Source organism: Varanus komodoensis, unplaced genomic scaffold, assembly GCF_004798865.1.
Source record: "Varanus komodoensis strain SLA01 unplaced genomic scaffold, ASM479886v1 scaffold3, whole genome shotgun sequence".
In the NCBI taxonomy this organism is placed as follows: Eukaryota; Metazoa; Chordata; class Lepidosauria; order Squamata; family Varanidae; genus Varanus; species Varanus komodoensis.
Genome location: NW_025335761.1, coordinates 3,629,737 through 3,655,088, shown reverse-complemented (window position 1 = coordinate 3,655,088; position 25,352 = coordinate 3,629,737). Strand labels below are relative to the sequence as shown.

At 39.0% G+C, this 25,352-nt stretch overlaps 1 protein-coding gene across 5 annotated transcripts; it reads right to left on the bottom strand.

Moving 5' to 3' along the window:
- Positions 1–3,719: 3,719 nt before the first annotated feature.
- EHF (ETS homologous factor) lies at positions 3,720–24,587 on the bottom strand. 5 transcript variants are annotated; one of them, XM_044436546.1, is made up of 8 exons: positions 24,482–24,587; positions 19,194–19,433; positions 18,034–18,093; positions 15,883–15,951; positions 15,716–15,784; positions 7,162–7,224; positions 5,302–5,497; positions 3,720–3,819 (listed from the first exon to the last, which is right to left on the bottom strand). In XM_044436546.1, exons 1-8 carry the CDS (start codon positions 24,585–24,587, stop codon positions 3,720–3,722), a joined length of 903 nt encoding a protein of 300 aa, XP_044292481.1. The 5 variants fall into 5 exon arrangements, with proteins under 5 accessions (XP_044292481.1, XP_044292482.1, XP_044292483.1 ...); XM_044436547.1 differs by having other exon boundaries at positions 19,194–19,439; positions 24,491–24,587; XM_044436548.1 differs by having other exon boundaries at positions 7,162–7,221; positions 19,194–19,439; positions 24,491–24,587.
- Positions 24,588–25,352: the final 765 nt, after the last annotated feature.

Sequence of the window (25,352 nt, the reverse complement as noted above, 5' to 3'; positions counted from 1 at the left end):
ATTAAATATAGCAAATGAACTCCAAATATACATATGTAAGATCAGAGTGCAGTGTGTAAAATATATGCTAATAAAATTGCACAGCACATCCATGAGTTCTTAGTACATGTTTTGTGTACAGTCAGATCCTATGAAAGTTTCTATATAAATACAGTAATGTCTTTTTCCTATATAGAGCTTTATACATGTGAAACTTATGCTACAATAAAAATCTATACAAATTTTACTGGTGTAAAATGTACATCTTTAAAAAACAACAGCCATTCCATTCCACGCAAACACATTAAAAGCACAAACTCAGAAATACCTCAGCAGTTGGGTATAAATATTAGTCTTCATTACATCCCATTGGTTAGAAATGGTTATAAGATTGCCACTGGCTGGTGCTAACTGTGCTTGGGAAGACCAGTGGTGCTCAATAAATCCATGGTTTTGGTATATACCAAAGTAAACATTACCAGGCCTATTTTTAAATTGATGGAGTACTGAAATCAAATGACAAACTCCATCTTTCTGAAGTACATCATAATAGTACAACATATCTCTATCTGTTACTGCAGCTTTCCCCAACCTTGTCCCTTCCAGACACATTTGGACTATAATACCCAGAATTCCAAGTCAATGGCTCTCCCAGATGGGAATTCTGGGAGTTGTGGTTCAAATGCCTCTGAAGGCCACCAGGTGGGGAAGGCTGTGTTACTGGACAGCGATTTTCCAGTGTGGCATGTCTCCATTGATATAGAAGGCTTTTCTCTTAAACATTTTGACCTCTAGATATACAAAGCACTTCCTCTTTTCACATATTTATTTTAAACCCATTTACAAAGGTGTATTCTCAATTGCCCAAAGACAGCTCTGTGAAACTCTGTTTTTTCCATGGTGAATGGTGAGGAAGTGTTTCATTAATAGTGCAAATCTTAAGTGTGTCTTAGGATTTGCACTCTAAATGCATTGTCTTCTCCATTTGGAGTGTGTTTCTTTCTTTAGACATATATAAATTGCTCATTATATGCTTAGGATGCATATTTGGCTCAGTAGCACTCCATATTGGTGATACCCAAGACCCAAAGAAGTGACAATTCAGCTCCCTAACATTTATTTATTTATTTTTTGATTTATATCCTGCCTTTTTCCTACAAAGGGCTCAAGGCAGCTTGCATCTCCTCCTCCATCTTATCCCCACAACAACAACCCTGTGAGGTAGGTTGGGCTGAGAGTCTGTGACTGGCCCAATGTCACCCAGTGGGCTCCATGGCCAAGCGGGGACTAGAACCCGGATCGTCTGAGTCCCCGTCCCACGCTCTTAACCACTGCACCACACTGGCTTTATGAGGAGTTAAGGTAATTAAGTAGCTGCTGGGAACACACAAAGTTTTAACAAAGATATAAGGAGTAATCTGTATTTGTATCCTGAGACAGAACAAAAATTCTGTGAAGAAAAAGATACAAGTAGAACAGGCTTGCTTTGATGGATGTAGTCTTATGATTTCATCTGTAAATATGATGAACCTGCCTCACCCTCCTAATGTAAAGTCAAAACTGCCACACAGCTATAATTGATAATGACAGCTTTGGCAGGAATTGTGCAGGAGAAGGTGTTGCCTACCTGATGCGCCCAGGTGTGTTTTTCCGCGAATTCCAGAGGGGGAGCCACAATGGCAGGTCACAGGAAAAATGTAGGCTCTAGTCCACAAATGCTTATGCCATAATCAAATATTGGTAAATTTTGTTAGCAAAACATTTCATTGTTTTCCACAATGAATCCTCCTGAAGCTTCCCAAGTCTGTTTGGGTTTGTTTGTTTATTAGATTTGGATCCCACGTTTTTCTGTTCAAGAACTTAAAACAGCTTACAACATTCTCCTCCTGCTGCTCTCAATCTTATCCACCAACAACCCTGTGAGGTTGGGCTGAGAGTCGATGACTAGCCCAAAGTCCCCCCTTTGGCTCCATGTTGCTCAGGAGAACCCAGATTGCCTGTTAAAAGACCCGCACTTTTAACCACTGCATCACACTGGCAATTTTTGCTGATGTCTAGAAAACGGCCAAACTTCAGAATTTTCATCACAAAGATTTAAGTTTGTGCCAAGTATGGAGTTAAGTCATGTGGGAAAATATGAATGGTTATTTTTAAATATAGTCTTTGAAAGAAGGACCCAACTTTCCTTGCAGAAGCAAATAGGCTGTATCATGCCTGTGAGCTGTCTCGTGATACATTTCAGGTAACTGATCAAATGACCTGATGCTTTTTCATTCAAAAAATGCGATCCTGGAAATAGCAAGGTGGCATGGAGGCAGGGAAAGGTATAAGGTAGAACCAGATATGTTAGTCTGCTATGTAGAAAGAATGGTTTTTGTATGGCAAAGAATCCAATTTTGTGAAGTTCTGTGCTCAAGACAAAGATGCATTACCTCCGTGAGGCAAAGATCAGTATGGCTCAGTGGGGGTGCCCATGTTGAGGTGCAAAAAGTCCCACTGCCTGGCCTGCTCAAATGGAGCAGGGAAAGATTCCTGGCTGGAATCCCAGAGAGCTACTGCCAGTCAGTGACCAGCTTGTGGTCCTCCAGATATTTCAGCCTGCAACTGCCATTAGCCCAAACCTCTATAGGCCATGATAAGGAATCAGGGACCCGCAGACCAAACTATCTGGAAGACTACAAGTTGCCCACCTCTGGTGTAGACAACACGTTCAGCACAAAACAGACTTTTTCAAGGATGCTATGGCACAGCAATGGTTTTAGCGCACGGTTCCATGCTGGCTGGGGCATTCTGGGAATTGTAGAACTTCTAATGTCTAAATATATGTAAGATTGTGCCTGTGGTTACTCTCATGTGTGAATTTGATAACTGGGGACTCCCTAGAATATCATGGTATGAACCAAGTCATAGTGAAGTATGATTTCTTCCAGAACATATCCATGCATTCTAAACTGGTCACCAAGTTCATTAAACTAAGCAAACCAATCCACATTTCACTGGGATTCACTGTTTAGAAATCCATTCCAAAAACTTTTCATGGATTAAGTTGAAATAAATCACAACTCCTTGTATTCCAGGATACTTATTTCAATTTATCCATCTTCCCTAAGGCAAGAATGAGCTGTTCAATCCTTTCCTAAAGTGAGAGTCACAGCAAAGAGACCAAGTCCATGTTAAAAAGCACAATAAGAAGTATCCTATTAAAGCCATAAATCACATGTGTAACTTGCTGGCTGTTTCTTACTATTCAACCACCTTTACAGTGAAAGACATGAAGGATCTCCTCATACAACCCATACACTGAGATAAAGGATACACATAAATCCACATTTCCCTCATTCAGAAAGCAGAATAGCTTACTTTCAGGCTCCAGAGTAAAAACTAATGCCCTTATGATTTCCTCCCATTACATATATCTCTCACAGCATTATTATAAATCACATTTATCCTGGAATACATTTTTTAAAGTCTTCACAAGAAAGGCAAATATATCCCCAAATACAACTATACAGCATTGTTATAGGTCACATAAAACTGTACATTTTTCCCCATAGAAGGACATATGCCAAATAAAATAATATTAACATCAACAAATAATAGTCTTCCTTCTTCCCTTTAGGAGCCGATTTCCACCTCCCCGTTACCCCACATTTTTTGTACATAAATAGAAGAAAATAGTCTTTAAAATATTTACATCCACTAGAAGTTCCAGGTAGTGCTAATTAGTTGTCATTGTGCCTTTAGTTTTCATTTTCTCTCCAGCCACGGGCATTCTTTCCAAATTTATATACCAGTCTCCGACCATCTACACGCTCAAGAATTTCTCTTTTGTAATAATATCTGTTAAAAACAAGTAATGAAAAAAGATGTATCAGAAAAATAGACAGGTGATGTTAGATGAACGCAGTGATAGGTGAGCTTCCCCCCTTCGATCACTCTGGAATTGGGCTTAGGAAATTAAGGGATTGTTAAAGCACACTAAGGCCTATTCCACAAATAATTCAGATCCAGCCCTGCTTCTAAAGAGTGCAAACCCACATTCGCCCAGGAACACCCAACTCTTACGCATAAGGCTGTATAGCTTGTACCACTGCACCCCTGGATTATCCTCATCAAGAAAAAACAAACAAACTGAAAGTTCCATGCACATAATTACAGCAGAAGTGACCAAAGGTCCCTGTGCAGCTCAGCTGTTAAGGAGTATTCATGCAAAGTATTTCACTTAGGAACGAACAATCCTACAATCTGGGATTTTCAGATTTCAGGATATAGAGACTGCACTCTATGGGAAATCAGAGCTCTGAGCCCACTCTCCACAGGCAGCACAGAAAGAACTGTGCCACCTGGTCTCGGATGTCAGGAAAACAACCTTGGAAAGCGGAATAGTGTGGCACTAAGGAGGACACGAGAAGGATCAGGATATGAGGAGTCCTTCTCTCCCCTGCCAAGATGCTCCAGCTTGATGGCTAAACATGACTGTCAAGTAAAAATGCAAAGCAAAAGGGTGTGGAGGCCACACTCATCCTGCTCTGCATTGGATGAACAATGTCTCCAAGTTTGGAAGCTTATGCTCATCTCCATAGGATTCTGCCCTTAAGGAATGGATTATGCAAAGTACAGTACTGTGATTATTACATTAAGCAGAAATGGCAATGGTAAACATGTAGATTATCATGATCCAAGATTTGATATTCCAGGAGGACTTGTGGCAGGTCATGCGCACAGAAGTTGTGGCAGTCAAAGACAAAATACGTATCATAGGATTAAATTCAATTATTAGATTTCTTACTCTATCATCCCCACTGCAGCTGTCTGTGCTGCCTAAAAACCTGTTCTGAAGGGTTTCCTAGCCTTCTGGGGTAGTGGCTGTGGGGCAGAGAGAGGAGGAGCCCATCCTCAATTCCACTGATGGGATCGCTTTTGTCAGCAGAGTGACAATATTGGGCACAACCCACAGTTGGCTCCGCAGTTCTGCAAACTTAGAAAAGACAGAACCTTCTGTTTATATGAAGACAGGAGAGAATATAGTAATAATTACTTATTACTTTAAGATGTTATTTACAGAACTGGGGCTTCCAGTGGTGGTCCTAGATTTTGCATCTAGCCATATTACCTTACTTTCACTCAGGACAGAAAAACCTCAGGAAGAAATTATACAAAAAATTATATCACATTTTTACCAATTAATACATTAAACTTTTTTTAGTTTACACACGATTCAGTCCCCTGGGATTTCAGCCAGTTATCTTGTTTTATGTGGCATACAGGCCACGAACTAACCTTATTGTCTGTCTAAGCCAAAACGTTCTCACTCCTTATTACCTCATGGCACGGCTCAGTTTCTCATAAGTCATGCTGCTGTTGTTCTTCTTCTTTCCCCACAGCTGAGCCACTGCCTCCGATTTTAAGAATCTGAAGATGCCTTCTGATCGGTCTTCCCATTTTATCAAACCTGGATTCTTCTCTGGATGTAGAAGAATGTCTCGGATAAATTCCCACAAGTGGGTCCCTCGAGGAGCTAAATAAACATGGTGTTAAAAAGAAAAAAAAATATTTTGATCTAAAGGGGAAAAACCCTATGTATTTCTGTATCTTAAAGAGAAATCCTAATACTATTTAAAGAAGGAAAGTTATATTTGAGCAACTGTTGATGCTGTTAGGAGGAGCAATTCACCTTTCCATCTTGCGTGCATAAGCTGACATCAAGACAAGGAAAGAAATCTAAAATGTTCGCCTTCTCGTGTGTGTGTGTATGTCCGCGAAAATTGCATTTACTCTGAAATGATAGTTTTCAGGTCATTCCATCAAGATAACCTGGAAAGAACTGTCATGCCATTTTTATTATGAATAGCTATCTAGTTCCCTCTGTGCTTCTCATCTGAAAAGTTTTATCTGCACTGTTTCTGCACACACATTGTAACTATTACAGCCATTCCCTCTTCCTGTATGGTCACTGCCACTGGTCCCACCTGGTCCTTTCATGCTCCCTTTCCAATTTCAACACTGAAAATTTTGTGAAATAAGAGCAGGTGGAGCTATGTGCCTCAGACCCGTGGGTCCATCTAGCCCAGGTTTCTGTTCACAGAGTGATCAACCATCTACTCCTGCTCTCCACTTTCCATTCTTTAAACCTTTACTGATCTTTAAAAGGACCTCCCCTCTCATTTCATGATTGCTAAATCTGCTCAGGAATCTTTGATAATGATGCAGGATTCTATCATGAATAGATTTCATCATGTTTGTCCTCAAATGATGACTATTTCTGTCCAAACTGTGCATTTTTACAGCTGCAATATAATTCACCTTCTAGATCTCTATCAGTAACGTTTTCATCAATGGAAGAATGAATCCATGACAATCCAAGGTTTGCTTTTATAAGCTAAAGTTCTCACTAACAGCAAAGCAAGCTCATATCTGATGTTGTTTTTTGAAAGCCACATTACATTTCCATTTCACCTGCCTACTTTAAGCTGAGATAGTAAAAGGGTCAGTTCAAAAATGGCACATTCTGGGAAGAACTCTCAGCTTGGTTTCAGACTTTTGGATGTCTTCCTCATGGGAATGATGGTCTGGGACATAACGTCTGTTCAAGTCAGAATGTAATACATAATTATATAATTTCAATCCTCTGTAATTTATGCTGGCCTGAGGCATTTTGTTGCCAGAGATGAGCAGCAAATTGCAACCACCATCACTAACCCCCAAGGCAAGGCAAAGTACATAGAACCACAAAGTGGTCAATTCATTTGAAATCTACAAGTGTTTCTCCCTGAGGCCACAAACATTATAATTTAAATGAAAAAGTAACAATATGCTGCCCTTTCATGGCACTCAACACCAGTTGCCTGAGTCAGCCCCTTCTCTAGCCCTGTTCCGGAGTTCTTTCACACATGAAGAGAGGGAGCGGGGCTTCCAATTGTGTTCCCTACAATTGGTATGTCTACAGAAGAGGAAAGTGGATTGTACAGGATTCCCACTCACTGGAAAAGCCTACGTATAGTTACCTGTGGACATGTCCCCTACATGCCAACAGCATAGAACCAGGGCCAGCAGCAGATAGGATGGTGGAGGCCAGGTCTGCATGAGCAACCCAATCTTTGCCCATACAGTGTGAACTGTATGCAGAGAAGATGCCAGTACTTACGCCCTTTTATTGAAATAGCTCTATAGTGGCTGACTTACTGTGTTTTTTGTGGGATTTTGCAGGGTGATCTTGTGGTAACTTTTTCACATCTGAAGAATCTTCTGTAACACAAAAGGGAATCAGTTCTTGTACCTACACACCCAAATCCATTTTGCAGGTGATTACCTTATTGTGATTACACAATAAGGCACATCTACACAACTGCAAGCTATGCTGCTGCCTTTCAAAATTCCCAAAAGCTGTTTAATGAGCACTAACTAGATAGCACATTACAGTAGCCAAGTCAAAAAAGGACCAGAGCATCCAACATAGGAGCCTCTACTCCAGGGAAGGACAAAATTGATCGAACAGACAAGGCAAAGCAACTGACTCAATAAGTATAAACTTCCTATCCCTCTTCCCAGTCACACTCCTGCCCAAACTGGATTATTGGATCCTTTATTTCATTTAAACACTAAATTAACCAATATCGACGTGTATTAAAAGGCAGCCATTCTCAAGCTGCAGTCCACCAGAAATAGGGTGCAGGGGAGGTGAGAGAGAATACACGGCAACTACTCAGAAAACAGCACAACAAATGGATCTGAAAATTGGCAGTACAAGACAGGTTGGTGGTTTGAGAATGGTTTGTGTTTTTGACATAGAAAGGGAAAGAAAAGCATATCTCAAGGTGTCAAGTCAGACAGTTGACGCCCAGCAATTTGACAGATATTGTTTAAAAGAGGTGGGTCTGAAGGTGATCCATGCTGACTTTGAAGTTGACTTTGAGGTTTCCAGCAGTGCTTAATCACATGCCTCCAGAAAGGACACAAATAGAGTGCAAAGGGGCATCAACCCTTCTTCATGAACATGGAGTTTATATCCAGCTGCCATGACTAAAAGGTACCAAATCAGGTTTCCTGTACAAATTTGCTTACTCTTCTTTTCATCCAAGATAGTTACCATTATCATGGTCACTTTCCCCTATATTTGGGCTTAATATAGGAGCACAGTTGACTGCTTCTGTCTCTGAGATCAGCCTTATTCTTTGTCTTCATTTTACCCTATCATTACTGTTTTTGGGTTTTGCCAGCCCACCAGCCTTGTACCACATAATGTGAAGACCTGCTCAGTTCCTTGTGATGGACAGAGAATCCAGTACTCTCTCTAGGTGCATGACAGGCAGAAATTCAGCAGGTTTAACTTTTTCCTAGCAGATAATTCTTGTAGAAATTTGGCTTGTACCACTGCAGGGGCTGTAGGAGCAAGATGACTCCATGGATTATTTAGTAACTTTTTTGGTTTAGACTAGCATTTTAGAAATTGCAGGCCAATGTATAAGTCAAGCTAAAAATTAACTCATTCTGAAATCCAGCTTTCCTAGGGTTTTCCCTCATCCAGCTGTTCTCTAGGACAATATATGGAATAATATTCTTTTCTAAGGACTTATTTGAGGCAGAGAACAGTATGTTTGACTTCCTATGCGATAGGATATTTTAATAATTACATGTTCCTAGAGCTCTTGTGTGCATTTTCTGCGCATTTGCAGAAATCAGCAAGACAATCATTTGGCAGAGGACAAAAGAACAAATGCAAGCATTTAGACTGATTCCAGTAAGAATGGGAAGGAGCCATTACTGACTGCTACTAAGACCTCAGAAGATACCTGAATAACAATCATATACTAAATTTACAAGTTTAGAAGTCTATTGGAGTTTTATGCTTAATATATATTATGATAAACACTATATCAGAATTCTGTAGATTCTCATGGTTCTATATTTCTTGAAAAAATAATCAGCATTTCATAATATTTCATAAATACATGCTTCACAATATTACTTTAATGGGATAAACATGTTTTTAAAATGTATGTTGAAATGCTTCTGTGTGAATTTTTACCCTTCTAAATGGAGTGTGTATCTTAATATATGTTCCTTTCTTTTTCATTGAGTTTCATATTTTCAATTTCAAGTTTGCCTGTCAGAAAATTGGAGTCATAAACTTGTTAAATGTAATCATATTGTATTAAACTTTTTGGTTATCATGTTTTGTTAAGGGCCTTCCATGTTCATTCAAGCATCAAAATTCAGGAAAATTGCAGCTGTTCAAGGGCATGATCTTAACAGATGCATTATCTGGGCAATATGGAAATCGTGTAACATCCTATCATGTGACTACTTCCAACTTCATCAGTACCTTGGACCAGAGTGTTGCAGCTCTGTTTATGGAGAAGCGGATTGTTGGAACAAAGATTCTTTTATTTTTCTGTTTGCTGGAACAGACATTTGGGGTCTATGCAAATAAAACTATCATGCAACTCGATCTAGAGTTCCATATTGAAGGTACTCAACTGGTAGCCAATAGCGTTGGCATAGATTTATGGACATGAGAGTTCCATTTAGCTGACACAGCTCTATCCTCCCTACATTGGTTGGTTGGTTTTTAAGTCTATGCTTGTAGCCAAGACCACATTTTATCTTAGTGAATCAGGAACATAGGAAGCTGCCTTAGACTAAGTCAGACCTTAGGCCACTCTACTATTGTCTATAGTACTGTACTCTAGTGCAGTACAGTCTTCATGACTGGATATAGCTGTGTATAGTTTCATGTAAGGTGCCATTCCTAGCCCTACTTCGAGATGCCAGGTTTCAACTCTGGGGCCTTTGATGACTTCCTGCTAAAATGACAACATATGTTGTCTACTGATGTGGGTTTTTTACTGGAAGCACATGTGATGGCAACAGATACACATCTGCTGACAAGCTATCTGGTGGAAGAGGACTATGTAACAGGTACTTCAATCAAGTTCAAGGAAATAGCAGTTTTAATTCATAAATAATTCTTGTTTTCAGTTCAAAATCTGTTTATCGAATCTGATGCTTGGGTTTTATTTCCAGTTGGAAAGCATCATGAGAAAGTAATTCCTTTGATTAATGTGTATGGGCCTAATAATGATTCTATAGGCGTGTTTCATTACTGTCATAACAAACTGTTTGACAATGCATGAGATTATGAGATTGTGGGGGTGGGTACTTAATGAGGTCTTAGATCTCTTCATGGACAGGAAGTCCCCAGCTACCAACAGGAGAGCAATGGTGAGATTAGCAGTTTAGGCCTACATGGCAAAATTTGGCCAGATAGAACAACGTAGAATACTGCGCCCAGATGAGAGAGACTATATATTTATATCTTCTGTTTCCCATAATTGTCTCTTTTTTGTTTACACATCATTGTTATATCAACTCAGAGTGTACGATTGAAACATTGGTAATATCAGACCATATCCCAGTTTGTTTGGACCTGCTGCTTATGAACAACCCCAAACCTCATCATTTTTGATGCCTTAATCATTCCTTGTTAAATCACGAGTCTTTTAAAAATCAGAGTCATGCTGAACTACAAGAGTATTTTGAAATCACTGAGGGTACAACCAACTCATGTTGCACTGAGAGCTAGCAAAGATTTTATCCAAGGTTGAATTAATACTTATGCTTTTCATAAAAATAATTATATAAAGGAGCAGCAAATAGTTCTAAGTGATAAGCTTCAAACTCTCATAAGTCAGTTTGCCACCACTCCAAATGCTCAACCTTATCAAAATGGTGCAAATTTTTTAAAATGAGTTTGGACAAGACCTTTTCACTACAGGTAGAATTTGCACTAGGCAGACTTATCATGGGAGAATGGCAGACAACCCAGTAAATATTAGCAAATCACCTTTGACAACAAATACTTCAAAACAGTATCTCAGTGATAGTTGCAAGATATTCACTCATCCTAAAGACACAAATTTTCACTGCCTAATGGTAGGGCCGGGCCAGCTGTGCTTATCAGGGCGCAAGTGCCACCAGAGGATTGCAGTCAATTGCACAATGCGTGGATAAATGTTTTCTTTTCTCAGCCCACAATCTACTGCCAGTCAACCTCACTGAGTAATCTAAGTTCCCATAATATGAGGAAGGGCCAAAAAGTTTCCTTCGTCAAAAGTAAAATCAGATTCAACGAAGAGCTAATCCAGCCACACCTTATACAGAATCCTATGTTAGCCATTCTTCACCAAAATGTGCTAGAGCATTTGTCTTTAAGGAATGACCTTTCCCCTCTACCATGAATGTATGTATGCGTGCATGTAGCAGCATCAGTATAACATACATCTCCCTGTCTGAACACAACCATCTAGCAAGCATTGTTTTCAAGAAGAAGCCGAACAGTCTGCAGGACTACCAGCCAAACATGATTAAGATTTCTTGGCAGCTGGAACCAGATATTTTACTGCCAGACTTATAGCGACATGCTTTCTCCTCTTTTCCAAGTCATGCAACCTTTATCCTGGGTGGGGTGATGGTGCGGGAGGGGGGAAGGCAGTGGGATTTCTGAGTGCTAGCAATTCTGAACCAATGAAAGCTAAAAAGTTCCCTCTACTCAAGATTTATTGCCTAAGCAAAGATCTGGATCCTTAATTTATAGCAATGGAGAAAAAAGAAAGTCATAATATGTGTCTAATTGACACCTGGCAGCCAGTTTTTCCATTTATCAGTGCAACATCACCACTTCCCAGAAACCTGTGTTGTTTAACCTTGCAGGTTAGTGCCACAGAGACTTAAAGCCCACACACATTCTTCCACCTACGTGCATGCATAAACAGTCACCATAGCTATCAATGAAAATTAGTGATTTGCATGTGCAAATGACTTACAGTAACTACCAGCTTCTCTCTACAAACTTGTCTGAACAGTTTTGTTGCAACACTGATAAGCATGCCAGTAAAATGGCTGCAAACTGGAGCAGGAGAGGAAAGCATGCAATGGGAGTCCTTTACTCACAAGTCAAGACCAGCTAATTATAGCTGTCCTTTTCTTCTTGACCAAACTCAGAACACATCCTCCTCCTGTGAAACTGCTGAGCCGGTGGGAAAGCCACACAAACAAATTAAACCTTGGTATTTAAACTTGTCCCGAGGCCACCCCACCATTAAACCTAGGGCCATTGTGAATTTTTGTTCTGAAAACAGTTATCCTGAGAATTTAAATTACGCCATTAAGATTCTAGATAAACACATCTTAAAGCCCATTTGCTACCTCATGTTATTTTGTATTATCCCTGCTCCTGGAGGGAAATGCTTGCTGCTTTTGAATTAGTTGGCTATTTTGTTCTTTCTTTCCAAATCAAGTTGCAATCCTGTGCTGAGTTTCACTGCTTGAGGATTGGTATGATCTATGGAAGTCCATTATGCAGGCAGAACATCAGAAAAGTTGCCACCGTGACTGATGTAGCAGAACATTCTGCAGGCAGGAGTGTTCCACCAGCAAAGACAGCACAAGGGAGAAGCGCTCTTCAATCCACAGCCGCCCCACCCAAGATTACTCTGACTGGACCAGCTCCATCAGCCCCCCCCCACCTGGCACATGAAGCTTCTCTCCCACTGATTTCAGAGGACATGGCAAGGCGCAAGTAGAGTTGATGTGGACCACCCTGGTCCACATGTCCATGACAAAACAAAAAATATGGTGTAGCATGTCGTGACCACATTGGGAATGCTGTGTCCAGTGCTGGTTTAGTGCAGCTCAAAAAAGATGCTGTAGAGTTGGAAAAGTGAATGGGAGAGTATCCAGAAATCTGGAGCAAGTCTTCTATGAGGGGAAATGGTGGGTAAGAGAGATGCGACAGAAGTATATAAATGTGTGTGTGTCTGGCTATGTTGCATGTTCAGGGGCTTCCACTCAAGGGCTCCTCCTCTTCTCTAGAAGTTTCTTGAATTTCAGGAAGCTGCGTGGTGTCTCTTGTCCTTCCTCCTTTCTCTGCTCCAAAATTAGTGGTTGTGAAGGGCATGAGGGGACTCCAACAATGGCCTGTAGAAATGCTTAGAGACGAGGAATAATAATGTTATAGCTAGCTGTGCCACTGGACTGGTGGACCCAGGGTGACATGCAGTCATGTTTGTTTGTGTGGTGATGATGCAGGTCTGTGTGCTAGAGGAACATCCCTGTTGCCGTGAGCTTAATGGCTGCCTTTGTGTGTGGGAGTTGTCTCCAACGTAGTCACTGATTGGTGGGTGCTGTGGCATTTTTGGGGACACTGTAACCATGGCTGTTCTTTTAATGCCAGTGTGGGTGTTGACCCCTTGTGCAATTTCTCTCATTCCTCCTGGGCTGAGCATCTGTTGGATATGGCAGTTGCCATGCTGGTTTGTCAGTAGTTCTAGTATAATGTAAGGAAAGGACTATTCTCCCTGCTTCTCAGAGAATTTGTAATTAATTGGTAATATTTTATGCCTGCAAAAACATTGGCTTATCATTTCACAGAAAGAGATGTTTAAAAAATGAGGATCTTTCAAAGGCTGTGCCTTGACAAATGCAACAAAAAAAGATGTATTAACAAAGGTGCCTTGCAAAACCTGAGAGAGAGGGAAATGGCTGATATTTGCATATGATTCAGGAGTCAGTCACCCCTTTTCACAGAATATACAAATTTGGTTTTTACAACATGCTGTGCCCTTGGTGTGCCAACCCTTCTTCTAGGATCAACTAGTGAGAGTTCACCACAAAGGGAACTTGACTGAACCTCGCTACTGTCAGAGGGATTTGAAGAGCTGGCAGTCATTTTATGAGAATGGGCGGACAGCGAAAGAAAAGAAAAATATCAGCTGCTGAGCTCATTTGTTTGAAGACTGAGGAAAAGCAGGCTATACAGCTGCTGTAAATCAGCACACATGTACCCAGTTTTCTATCCATACTGCTAACTGCCTATTTAGGGACAGGGTTTCCATCTCCCTCACCCTGCAGACTGGCAGGGATTCTGTGCCCAGAACAGTTGCAAGAGATGAAAAAATTAAAGAATGCATGGTGCAGAAATGAACAGACAAAGCTTTGCTTGTTAAAGAGCAAATCAAAGATCAGAGGTACTAGTTTTTCATCACTGCATCTCCATGGGGGTTTTGTTGCAGGAGAGGGCAGGATGACCAGGTACACTTGTTGAATTTTTACTTGCATGGATATCTGTACTGTAAGGAGGCTGTCCAGAATAAAAAAGTTGCATTGCACATGTACCTATTAATAGATTGGCATTTTTGGTCCCTTGTGACCTATACTGCTCTTTTAATTTACTTTAAATTATTTTTTACTTCTTACTGTTTCATCTACTGTATTTTATTATTTTTATATTTTATTGTACATCACACAGAGGCTTCAGCTATGGGTAGTATAGAAATTCATCATCATTATCTACTCTCCACATTTCCCTCCAACTCCATTTCTTTTTTATTTGTTCTCAGCAAAGAATTTCTCACTGTTTTTTTGGCCACCATCAATCAATCTTTTACATTTGTGCAGAATTGTTTGTACTGTTCATCAATAAAACTTGAAAACTAAGTATACCACTCCCCTATACCATTCAAACACTCATTTATTTGAAACCCACTCCAACCCACACGACATTTTCTAGCTTCCTCCCTTACATCAAAGGTCATGGTGTTGCATCATGTCATCTGTGATAAAATGGCTGCCCTGGAAATTTCCTCACATAGCACAGGGCTGTAGAATGCAATTAATGCAAAATTATTGGGAAACATGAAAAAAAAAAAAAAAACAGGCCATGTTCAGAGGAGCAGTCTCTGAACATTTTCAAAATGGCCCTTAAGTCAAAACACTTGTTACCTACCAAAAGAAACCCACTACAGACATTTTTTTAAGTGCCTGGAGGAAGCAGATAACTGATCTTATATCTAAGCGCTAATGCATTTTTTGCACAATTTTCAGTGTTTGAAACCAAATGACTCAAAACCATGTGGTGATTCAATCATGTATTTTCACCATTTGTTTGGTAGAAAGCCAGGGTATGAATAAAGCAAAATTAATAAATTAACTGATCCAATGGAGCAGCCACCATGAAGATTCAAAGTAATTCTTCCTACTTAACATTTTAAAAGCTATACAGTACCAGTGTGGACTTGTTGCAAATTATTTCTATTCAGGGTATACATTTATTTTAGTCAGACCGAATGTAGCCATGATGAAAAAAGGGTTAGATATAGCAATGGTTATAAGTATAGTCATAGTGATCATACGTTCTTTGCTTTGCTCTGCATAACACTGGTTCAGATGTGCATGTGAACCTTTCATTTCTGATCACTCAATTATGCAGCACTTGAAGGCTCCCGATTTAAAGTGTGAATTGATCCCTCTACAAAACATTTCACTTGAGATGGCCAGAAGTGGTATTCAATTTTTAACTATGCTGTTTGATCCTGATGATTCATTCACACCTGCAAGTAATCACAGGATGCTGCGATCATCAACATTCACAGTGGCGTTGTGGTTAAGTGTTGTGAGTAGGACCAAGATATCCCAGACCCAGGTCAGGCTCATGGCATTTTATATATGTCACTGTCCTCATATATTAAGGTCATTAAATGTGGAGAATGGAGGTGGAGTCTCATTCCATTCATTGGATCACATTGGATCCACAATCTGAAGTTTAAACCATCGAAACAGTCCCAAAACTGGAATAAATGTGCACACCATGATAATGTGATAAGGTCAGCAAAACTGATGGTGTGATTTGGCCTTCTTATTCTGAGGCATCTGGACTTAATAAGACTTTAGAAATTCTTACCAATTGGATGATAATTAGCAGCATTGACTGAAATCTGTGCTCGACAATAGGCTTTGCTGTCCACTAATTCTGAGGAATCAGAAAGAAAGAGTATAACTTAATGGGATGTCTTACAAAAATATCAGTGTCATTCCAAAAGATATTTCTTTGGTTGTTGTGTTAGTTACCTACTGTGCCACCATATCCACTATTGTAGAAATAATTGTCTTCTTTCCAGGATGCCATTACAGATGGATCTTAAACAATATAAGAAAAATGCACAACAAAAAGCAATCTTAGTAAAAGAATATTTTCAGTCCGATTTTTAAAAAATGCTTTATATTCAGAATAAACAGTTTAAACCTACAATAAGCACAATCCAGAGCAAGCAGACATTTGGATGTCTCACTGACTACAAGGAGCTAGACTCAGGTATTGTTATTCAACATCTAATCCATCTATACGAATACATGTTACTTTTTAGGAGAATTTTGTTTTTGTTTGTATTTCAAAAAAACATGTTTGGGGAGAGGATTGTCTCTTACAACAATAAATGTGATTGTGATTGAAAATGAATGACTTACTAAATCATCGCACTTAGCTAAGAATTATGACATAGGAATTCAGCCAATCTTTTTCTTACCAGCTACATGTTTGGGCATCCCAAACCTATGTCCATGCAACAAGTACACACCCTTTAGTTGTTTATACACCTCAACTATCCATTGTTTTCTCTAAAAACAAGCCTCACCCAAGTGGGACTAGGATGAGTTTTTGTTTTTCCAGTGCTGCACTATAGAAGCAGCAATATAAGCCATCTATTTAGCACAGGACAATTACAAGCTTTCATGTCATCGTTACTATACCATTGATACATGATATCCTTTAAGAAGAGATAAAAGAGTAGTCTCATGATGGATTTTTTTTTTTTTTTAGTTCATCCGCAAGTTGGGAGTGCAGCCTACATTGCCCTGAAGTCAGGGACAAATCTCCCAGTATTTTGAACAAACATGGACTGAATTTGCAGCCAAATAGGTACTGATCCAAAAGGCCAAAAAGTTCCCAGCCATTAATCATCAAACTCCTTTTGCAACCTAGTTTGTCAATGCTAGCATCAATTACCTGCCTTTCTAACTGTAAACACTCATGCATTTCCTTATACTACTAGCAGCACTATTATAATTTCTGTGAGAAAAAGATGCCTGAGTTTAGCTACATTTATTAGGAGTGTTGGACCATCTAACTGGCAGCAGCTTTCCAGGGTGTCACGCAAAGTTCCTTTCAACCACCTATGCCTTTCCTTTAAGGGGAGATGAGAGAAATCTAATCTGAGATTTTCTGCAAGCCAAGCAATGGTTTTAGCCAGTAAAAAGATAAAATGAAAAGGGGGACCTAGTTTGCATTATGCTATGTGATACGTATAAAAGTTCTAGGAAAAACAGCTTAGCAGTTTTGTAACACTGTAATAATCTTTTGTAGCATTGGTTCATTTTCTATGTTCTACCTTTCTCATTTGTATGAATTACCAAATGAGTACATTATTTCCATTTAGAAAAAACATTTTAACATGATTAGCTTTATTGAAACATAAGCAAATTCATTCCACAATTGAGCTAATGCAACGCATGTGTAGGTCCCTTTTCATGTCAGTGAGATATGAGCACCCCCTTTGCTTTCAGTCATTGTAAGTTGTTTGTCTGTTTGTTTGTCTGTTTGTTTGGAGTTTTTATATGCCGTCCCATCGCTTAGCACTTCAGGATGGCTTACATAAATAAACATAAATAGACAACATAGTGCCCAATACAAATACAAAAAATACAAATTACACAAATTAAAAACCCCGATTCATTCTGGCTGGAAGTAAAAACCTATAGATAATATTAAACATTGTTAAAATATTGTTTAAATAAAAAGGTCTTAGCCCGGTGCCAAAAAACAAATAACAATGGCACCAGGTGGACCTCTCTGGGGAGTGCATTCCACAGATGGGAATCTATCAGTGAGGCTTCATTTTTTTAAGGCTGATTGCATATTATTTATATTCAGTAATTTAGTATTTTTGGTAACATTTACATGGGCTTTGCTGCTCCTTTGATGTTTAGTCTGTCAGTTTATGTTGGTTAGCGAGCTATCAAGTTAGTTCATTAATTATTTCTAGACAAACATTTTCCTTTAAAAAAGTTATGATTTACAAGTTTAAAAACTTTTTACTAGTTTTTTTGAAATTTATGTAAATCACTACAGTTGGCTTCAGAAAGGCAGTAGAAAACTATAATTTAAAAAATTGTTCATTCCTATTTAGAGGTGTTTGGGATGCCAAGATCACCACTGTAACCTACCTGTTTGCTCTGCCTTAACAATGACATTGTGTGATGGGTACAGTTCACTTCCACATTGACCTGCAACAGAAAAAAATGGAAGTACAACTTACTATGCAGAAATGCAGGACTTCAAAAGTATACTGCCAAAGCAGCTAATTGATTCTGCTGGCAGGAATCAGTGCTAACAGCTGTGCTGGTAATTTCATTAGAGTAGAATAGGAAAAGAGTCTCCATTAGAATACCTTTCTCCTAGTTCCTTGGCACATCCATATCTAACTCACTAGCAAACATTTTAAAGAAGTATTTCTCCAATAATTGGAATATTATTCATGGGAGAAATTTGAGAGAAAAGCAGATGTGAGTGTAAGTTTTAATGTGTGGGAAAACTCTTAACTATTCAACATAATAATCATCTTATCCAATATTCTAACTATATATCCATTTTCACAAATGGATGAGTCACAGTTTAACAAGGGTTTGAAACTTATACAAATATGTGTTTCATATTTTGAAACACAGTGTGCTCTCCATTCATTCTCATCTATAGCTCTACACATCCAAGATAGTATCCACCTATTTACTTGAGCCAATAAATGACCCAAGACTTAGGTAACATGGCCTATGGACAATCAATTTGCTGCTCAGAGATTTGCTGGCCAATTTGTGTTGCTGTGGTACAAGTGTGGCTTTGATCTTCAGCCATATTAAAGATTTGATATATCTCTGATCACCATATGAAAAAGATGCCACAAACTCAACAGCTATTTCAGCATATCTGGAATGTAATTCTGGAGGGAACAAAGAGGTATAACGTTGTCAAGCTTTTAGAAACAGGTTCTGTTCACAGTTATTTCATGGCTCCATTAACAGGCTGGTTGTTCCAACACTCTGCATATATTCTCTGTGACTCATAGGTTGTAAAGGAAATATTAAATAGTGAAGTTTTTCCCTCCTCTTTATACCTACTTTTCTCAATGAAATTTACAACTGCGTTTCACCTGTTTAGAAATCCTGATCCCAGATTTCCCTACCCCAGGCTCCCAGATGCAGTTGAATTGCAAGTATTATTAGCTTTGACTATTGGTCAAGCTGGCTAGAAGTGATCCGAATTGTATTCCAGCATAATATATGGGTACCCAAAAATGGGAGTGGCAGCATATACTTCAGTGTTTATTTACCATTCCACTTCAGATGTTGCAGGTTGGTGTAAAGAAGGTGTCCGGCAGTGCCAGCTGCCCGAGTGAAATCTTGCAAAGTCATGTTGCACAGGTGGTCCCCGCTAATATCAAACTCCTGGAAAGGAATGCAGTTGGCATCGAGCTGGTTGGTATCCAGGAGATGCTGGAGCCATTCCCAGACCTGATATTTGGTCCAATATTGAGGCTGAATTTCATGCCACTGAGTTCCAAAAAAACTGCCTGGTGCTGCAAGAAAAGATTTGGTTCTTTGCTGTATCATTTATCATCAAATATTTCCTGAATGATATTAGTCAAATGAGACACTATTCTTTTATTTGCATATTAAAACATTTCTATCCTGCATTTTCTATCCAAAGACTTAAAACCACCGATGCAGAAAAAAATCGTAAAAACTAAAACACAATCACCAAACAGCAGAAACAGGAGTAAGAAGAGCTAATTAAGGAGCAGAACACCAGCAGAGGAGGCAAAGGCAAGTGCCCTGAGCAACTAAAAGCAAAAGTAGAAGCAAAGCCTTCAGACCACAGCTCACAAAACCAGTCCTAGAATGGTGCTCCATTCTCTCAGGATCACTGAAAAAACGCCTGAGCCCAGTAACTGCTCAAGACTGAGGATCCCAAAGCAGAAACTGAGGGGAAAAAATGTTCAGGTATGGATGCTTTGCATGCAAAAAGTCCCAGGTCCATTCTGCACAGCTCCAGAATCCTTCCTAAAACCCTGGAAAGCCACTGCCAGCTGGTGTCAGCAGTACTGGCTTGATGGCCCGATTCCATGAAAATTCCTAATCCCTGATCATTTAGAGTACTTCCACAACCTGATTCCTTCCAGCTGCTTTGGACTACAACTCCCAGTATATCTGACCATTGGCTGTGCTGGTTGGGGCTGATAGGAGAGGAATTCCTAAACAGTTAGAGGGACCACATCAGGGAAGGTTGGTTTAGGGCTGTAAAAGTCAACATCAGCACTTTGAGCAGTACTCAGAAGCCAAGTGGAAGACAGTGAGATATTAGCAAAAGCAGAGTAACGTGTAGCCTGCACTGCAGCAGTGTATACCTGTAGGAACAGAAGTTTTCTTCTTACATGTCTGGAAACTGCAGACTAATTATTCATTCTAGAGCAGTTTTTGCATGTAATTTGCATGTAATTAGATTGGTGTTTTTGTATTTTAATTTAATGTTTATATTTTTTAATTTAATATTAGAATTATTTTTTTTAACTTATTGTTGTAAGCCACCCCGAGGCTTCGGTGAATGGGGCGGCATAAAAATGTTTAAATAAATAAATAAATAAATAAGTTTTGCATGCTGTGAGCTTATGCTCTGAAGCATTGTGAAGTAGGGGTTTGCTGATGGTGGCACTGGTTAGCTGGTCTCAGTGGTATCACAATTCTCCAGCACTTGGAGCAGTTTTTTTTACTCCTCAATGAGTTCCTTATGAAATCAATAAGATGGATGGATGGATGGATGGATAAATGCATGCACATTAATGCTGTGCTTTTAAAAACAGAAATGTCACTCAAACATGGTGGGAAGGACAAGACTGAGGCTGAGCTAATATGCACATCTGCTATTTAAATCACAATGAAAGCCAGTCAGTCTTACTACATGGCTAAATGGCTGTCTGAGATTGTAGTACTGCCCCTCTCTGCCTGTTCTACAGCCAACCAGGGGCTCTCCAGTTGTTTTGACTGAAATTCCCAGCATCCCTGCCCCATGCCCAGGCCAGGAGGGGCTGATGTGAGCTGCAGTTCAAAACATGAGGAATAGAACGCTACCTGTATTCAGAGCAGCAATTTTCTCCCCTTCAAAATCAACACATGCTTTTCTCATGTTATAACTGGAAACTAAGAAGGCAAAAGGGTCTGAGAGACATAGAGACCCTGAAGTAGAAATGTGCAACTTGTGGCCCTCCAGATGTTTGAACTGGAACTCCCATAAGCTCTTGCCAGCTTAGCCTATGGTAAGGGATGATGGGAGTTGTAGGCTAAAATGTTTTGAGGGCTTAAAGTCTCACAAACCCACAAAACATATGGTGTTGACATACAATAGAATCCTGTATGACTGGAGCACTGCTTTATCAGAATAGGACTGGATGGGGGATGCAGGTTGTTTTCACCATTCCTTTTAGAAGGTAATTTTGAAAGATAGCTTTTCCATCTCATGTGATTTGGACGGATATATTCTGCAAGTGTCTTATTTTGTCTCCTATTGTTTAATATTTTTCATGAAACTGCTAAGCAGGGGATACAGAATGACGTGTCGCCCATGTTCTGATGAGATCCATCACTAGCTATCCTTCACAACTCTTCCTCAGAAAGCAGTGGAAGTTCTGAAGTGAGTGACTTCAACAGTAGATTTTACTCTATTTTATCATAATGACCTATTTATTGTTGCCTGATATTAACTATTTAATGCTCTTATTGCACTGGATCATTTTTATTGTTCTAATGAGCATGTTATTTTAAATATTGTAAGCTGCCCAGAGACTCCATTAGGAGGAGGGAGTGGCATGTAAATGCAAAAGTAAATAAATAAATGAGCTAATTACTTCATGGTCTCAATTCTTTATCATGCAGTAAAATAAAATAGCAGCTGCATTCCTGAGTTGTTGGGAAATTTGAAAGAAATTCAGCACAGGGACATGGAGATAGGCAACCTGTAAATATACAAGTTCTCTTTTTAGCTAACTTCACTGTAGGAAGGACCAAGGATCTTATTCTGTACCGCATTTCACATAAGAAATAATCCATCCTTTCTATATCTTGTGAACATTACATATCCAAATATGTTAAATGAGACAGGCAAATAATTTTCCTCTCTGTTCCTCTATTAATCCATTAACCAAATATCTAGTTCCCCTTTCTACAGAGTTAAGTAGGCATTCATAATTGTCATCATCATGCCTTGGTTACCTGAGGTTCCAAACTGTCATTTCTCAGCTCCTCCAAGGCCCATGCTCCTTTCTCCAACCCTTGATCATTTGATGGTTTCCTAGATTTCTTGCAGTTTATCCCCCATTCTAAAAGGCTGGCATATTTCTTCTAAGGTTAGTTATTGTCACCAATGGTTTTATGCTAAATATACATTGGGAACTTTTGGTCCTTCCATTTCTGCCTTCAGCCCTACCCACATTTGAAATGCAGTCTCAAAGCTTCTCTGAAATGGAATCAGGCCTAGGGCTGAAAGAGTTCCAACATCCCAGCACAAAACTGTAGCATAGGGGATATGTGGCTGGTTGAGAATGATCACTCAGACAAAACATGCAAGTTACAGACACATAGACATGCATCATTATTTCACAATAAAATATGCAAAACTAAAACTAAACTGAATCAACAATTTCACAAGAGAAGAAAATGTTAATTCCTAAGAACAACAAAGGCCAAATTATATTACGCATAATTGTATTTTAGCCTTCATTAACTATGTCATTAACTTTCACAGCTGGTGTGAAAAAGGCAAACTCCTTGCTATGCATAATTAAGAACAGTATAGAAAATAAAACTATCAAGATGGTACTCTCCTTATACAAATCTTTGGTACAACCACACTTAAAAAATTGTGTTCTGCTTTGGTCACGTTATCTGAAAAAGGATACTACTGAGTTGGAAAAAGAACAGAGATAAGCAACAAAAATGAACCAGAGGCTAGAACAGGATGGAGCAGCTACAACCGTTTAACTTACTAAAAAGCGTAGGGAATATGATAGAGATGTTTAAAATAATGCATGATGTTTAGAAAGTGGAATGGGAGAGATTTTTCTCCCTCTCTCATGACACTGGAAACTGGGGTCATCCTATTAAGCTGATTGGAGGAAGGTTTTGGACAGATAAAGGGAAATGCTTCTTCACACTACCTGTAGTAAAACTATGGAATTCATTGCCATGGAAAGTGGTGATGGCCACAAATTTTACAGCTTCAAAAGGGAATCAGACAGATTCATGGAGGAGAGGCTATCAGTGGCTACAAGTCTTGCCAGCTCAGTGCGTCTTCCTGTTCCAGAGGTGGCGTGCCCGCACGCACCAGTTGCTGGCAAGCTTGGGCAGACAGAGGTCTTGCACCCATCAGTGCCTTCCTGAATAGCTATACATCAAGCTAGCATGTCAAGTCACCTCTGCTAAGCTGGAAATGGGTGGGTCACCACATGTGGAAATGGCACAGGCAGTAACTCCTTCAGTAACTCCTTCCAACTCTAATATTATTCTACTCTCTCCTGCTTGAGGGATCCTTTGACATTATGTGTATGGAGTGCTGGACTAGATAGATCTTAAGTCTGATCCAGCATAGCTTTTCTTATGTTCTTATACCTCACATGCCTCTTAATTGTCATGTTTTACCCATAAATTTTTAACTCACTAAAGAACAATCCGTAGGCAGAGTCCTTTATAACTTTTCACACTTCTGTAACTCTTGATATGGTTAAGAGAACAGACAGGAAATTAAAACAGTAATTTGAAAATAATAAGGAATACCTTATTAAAGTAAATAGGTTTTTATTTTTCTACTTAGGCAAATGTATCTGCATGATGGCATCACAGGAAGGAAGCCCCTTAATGATTGTGCAACCAGACTTTAGCACAGTATAGCATCCTCCTTTAGAGTTAAGGAAAGTATTTTATAAATTGGATCAACTTCTGGGCTTTGAAACCCTAATACGATCACATTTCTATGCACAGAAGTTAGTGCTACCACTTTTACTCTAATTGTTTAGCATTTACCAAGAAGTGCACCTGACTGAGAATGTCCTACATTTGTGACCTATTTGAAATCCACTGGGTATTTCTCTCATTACAGCAAATGAAGAGGTTTCTACCCCACCCAACATTTCTTCTGGCCACAGGTAGCATCCTTAGTATCATTGCCAACAACTACCAGGCCTTATAAATCAAGACAGTGAGAACTGGAATGGAGAATTTCAAGGGGCAGCAATTATCTTTCCTGATGCCAGCAGTAGATTAGTATGAGGAGTTTACTTGGGTGTATTTTGGATGGTGACAGCTGCTGCTGATATAATCTTTGAGGAAAGCAACTTAATACTTTTAAATCTTCAAGGAAATGAATGGGTGACTGCAAAGAATCACAATTAAGGCTTCATACCTAATGATGATTATACCAGATCTCATTCTGCTGGTGCAAAACTATTTTAAAAAGGCACAGTAAAATTCTAGTGAAAACATTTTCCATTAATGTTTAGAAGAGACTACAAATCAGATAATGGCAAGAGAAAGACATACACCTAATCTCCATTCATAGATCACACTGGTGAACTCATCCTACCATTACATGTGGGATATCCATCTGTCCAGGACGATTGTTCATGGAGGAGATTTGTGACAGAATTAAGATTCATTCTGCTAGTTCCTTCTAAAATCATGATCTGTGAACGAATCAAATAACTTATTTAGCTAATATTGCTTTTTCCACAAATATCAAGCATATTCCATCAAAAACAAACCATATTAAGCATTTATAAGAGCACACAGCATGGGATAAAAAAGACAGTTTGCCATGACCCTTAAATGAAATAAAATATCCCAATGACAAAATTTTATCATGACTGATTTTCATAAACATGAAACAAGTTTTTATAGCCACCCAGACATAAAAGCACCACTGTGATTAAGAAAGGAAGCAGAATAAAAAATACCGAGTTTCCATTATCTAGTTTTAGCAAGAGGAGAAAAAGAAAAAGAAGGAAAAGGAAAAGAAAGAGTCCTCTTCCTTTGAGTCATAAAATGTAATTATTTGACTCTCCTTTGAAGAATTATTAATAAATATAAAACATATTAACAAATGAAACAGAAATAACTTGGATTTTCTCTTATTACTAGATCTCAACTGAATTCTGTTTCTCCTTTTTAAAAAAGGAACTTTGAAATATCAGTGATGCATAGACCTCTAGCATATAATAAAGAAAAGTTAGGAGCACCTGAAAAAAGTAGCCATAATATATTTTCCTCAAAATATGTTATTCTAAATATATTTTCTCTCAAAACATATTACTCAGAGGTATAGATCAGGTCAGTTTTTATCAGAATCTGCAGAAATTAATTCCCTTAATAATTCAAGTTCCAAGTATCATTTCAATTCTAAATTTGTGTACATTTCTTAAAAATGTTTTATAACAAATAAATCTATT

What these genes read in the sequence shown, in the direction of transcription:
- EHF (XM_044436546.1), bottom strand. Translation starts at nt 24,587, where the DNA reads ATGATTTTAGAAGGAACTAGCAGAATGAATCTTAATTCTGTCACAAAT. An exon ending in CACATGTAATGGTAGGATGA is followed by an intron (nt 19,434 to 24,481) that starts GTTCACCAGTGT and finishes TTGCAGCACCAG; the next exon opens with GCAGTTTTTTTGGAACTCAG. An exon ending in AAACTGAGCCGTGCCATGAG is followed by an intron (nt 3,820 to 5,301) that starts GTAATAAGGAGT and finishes TGTTTTTAACAG; the next exon opens with ATATTATTACAAAAGAGAAA.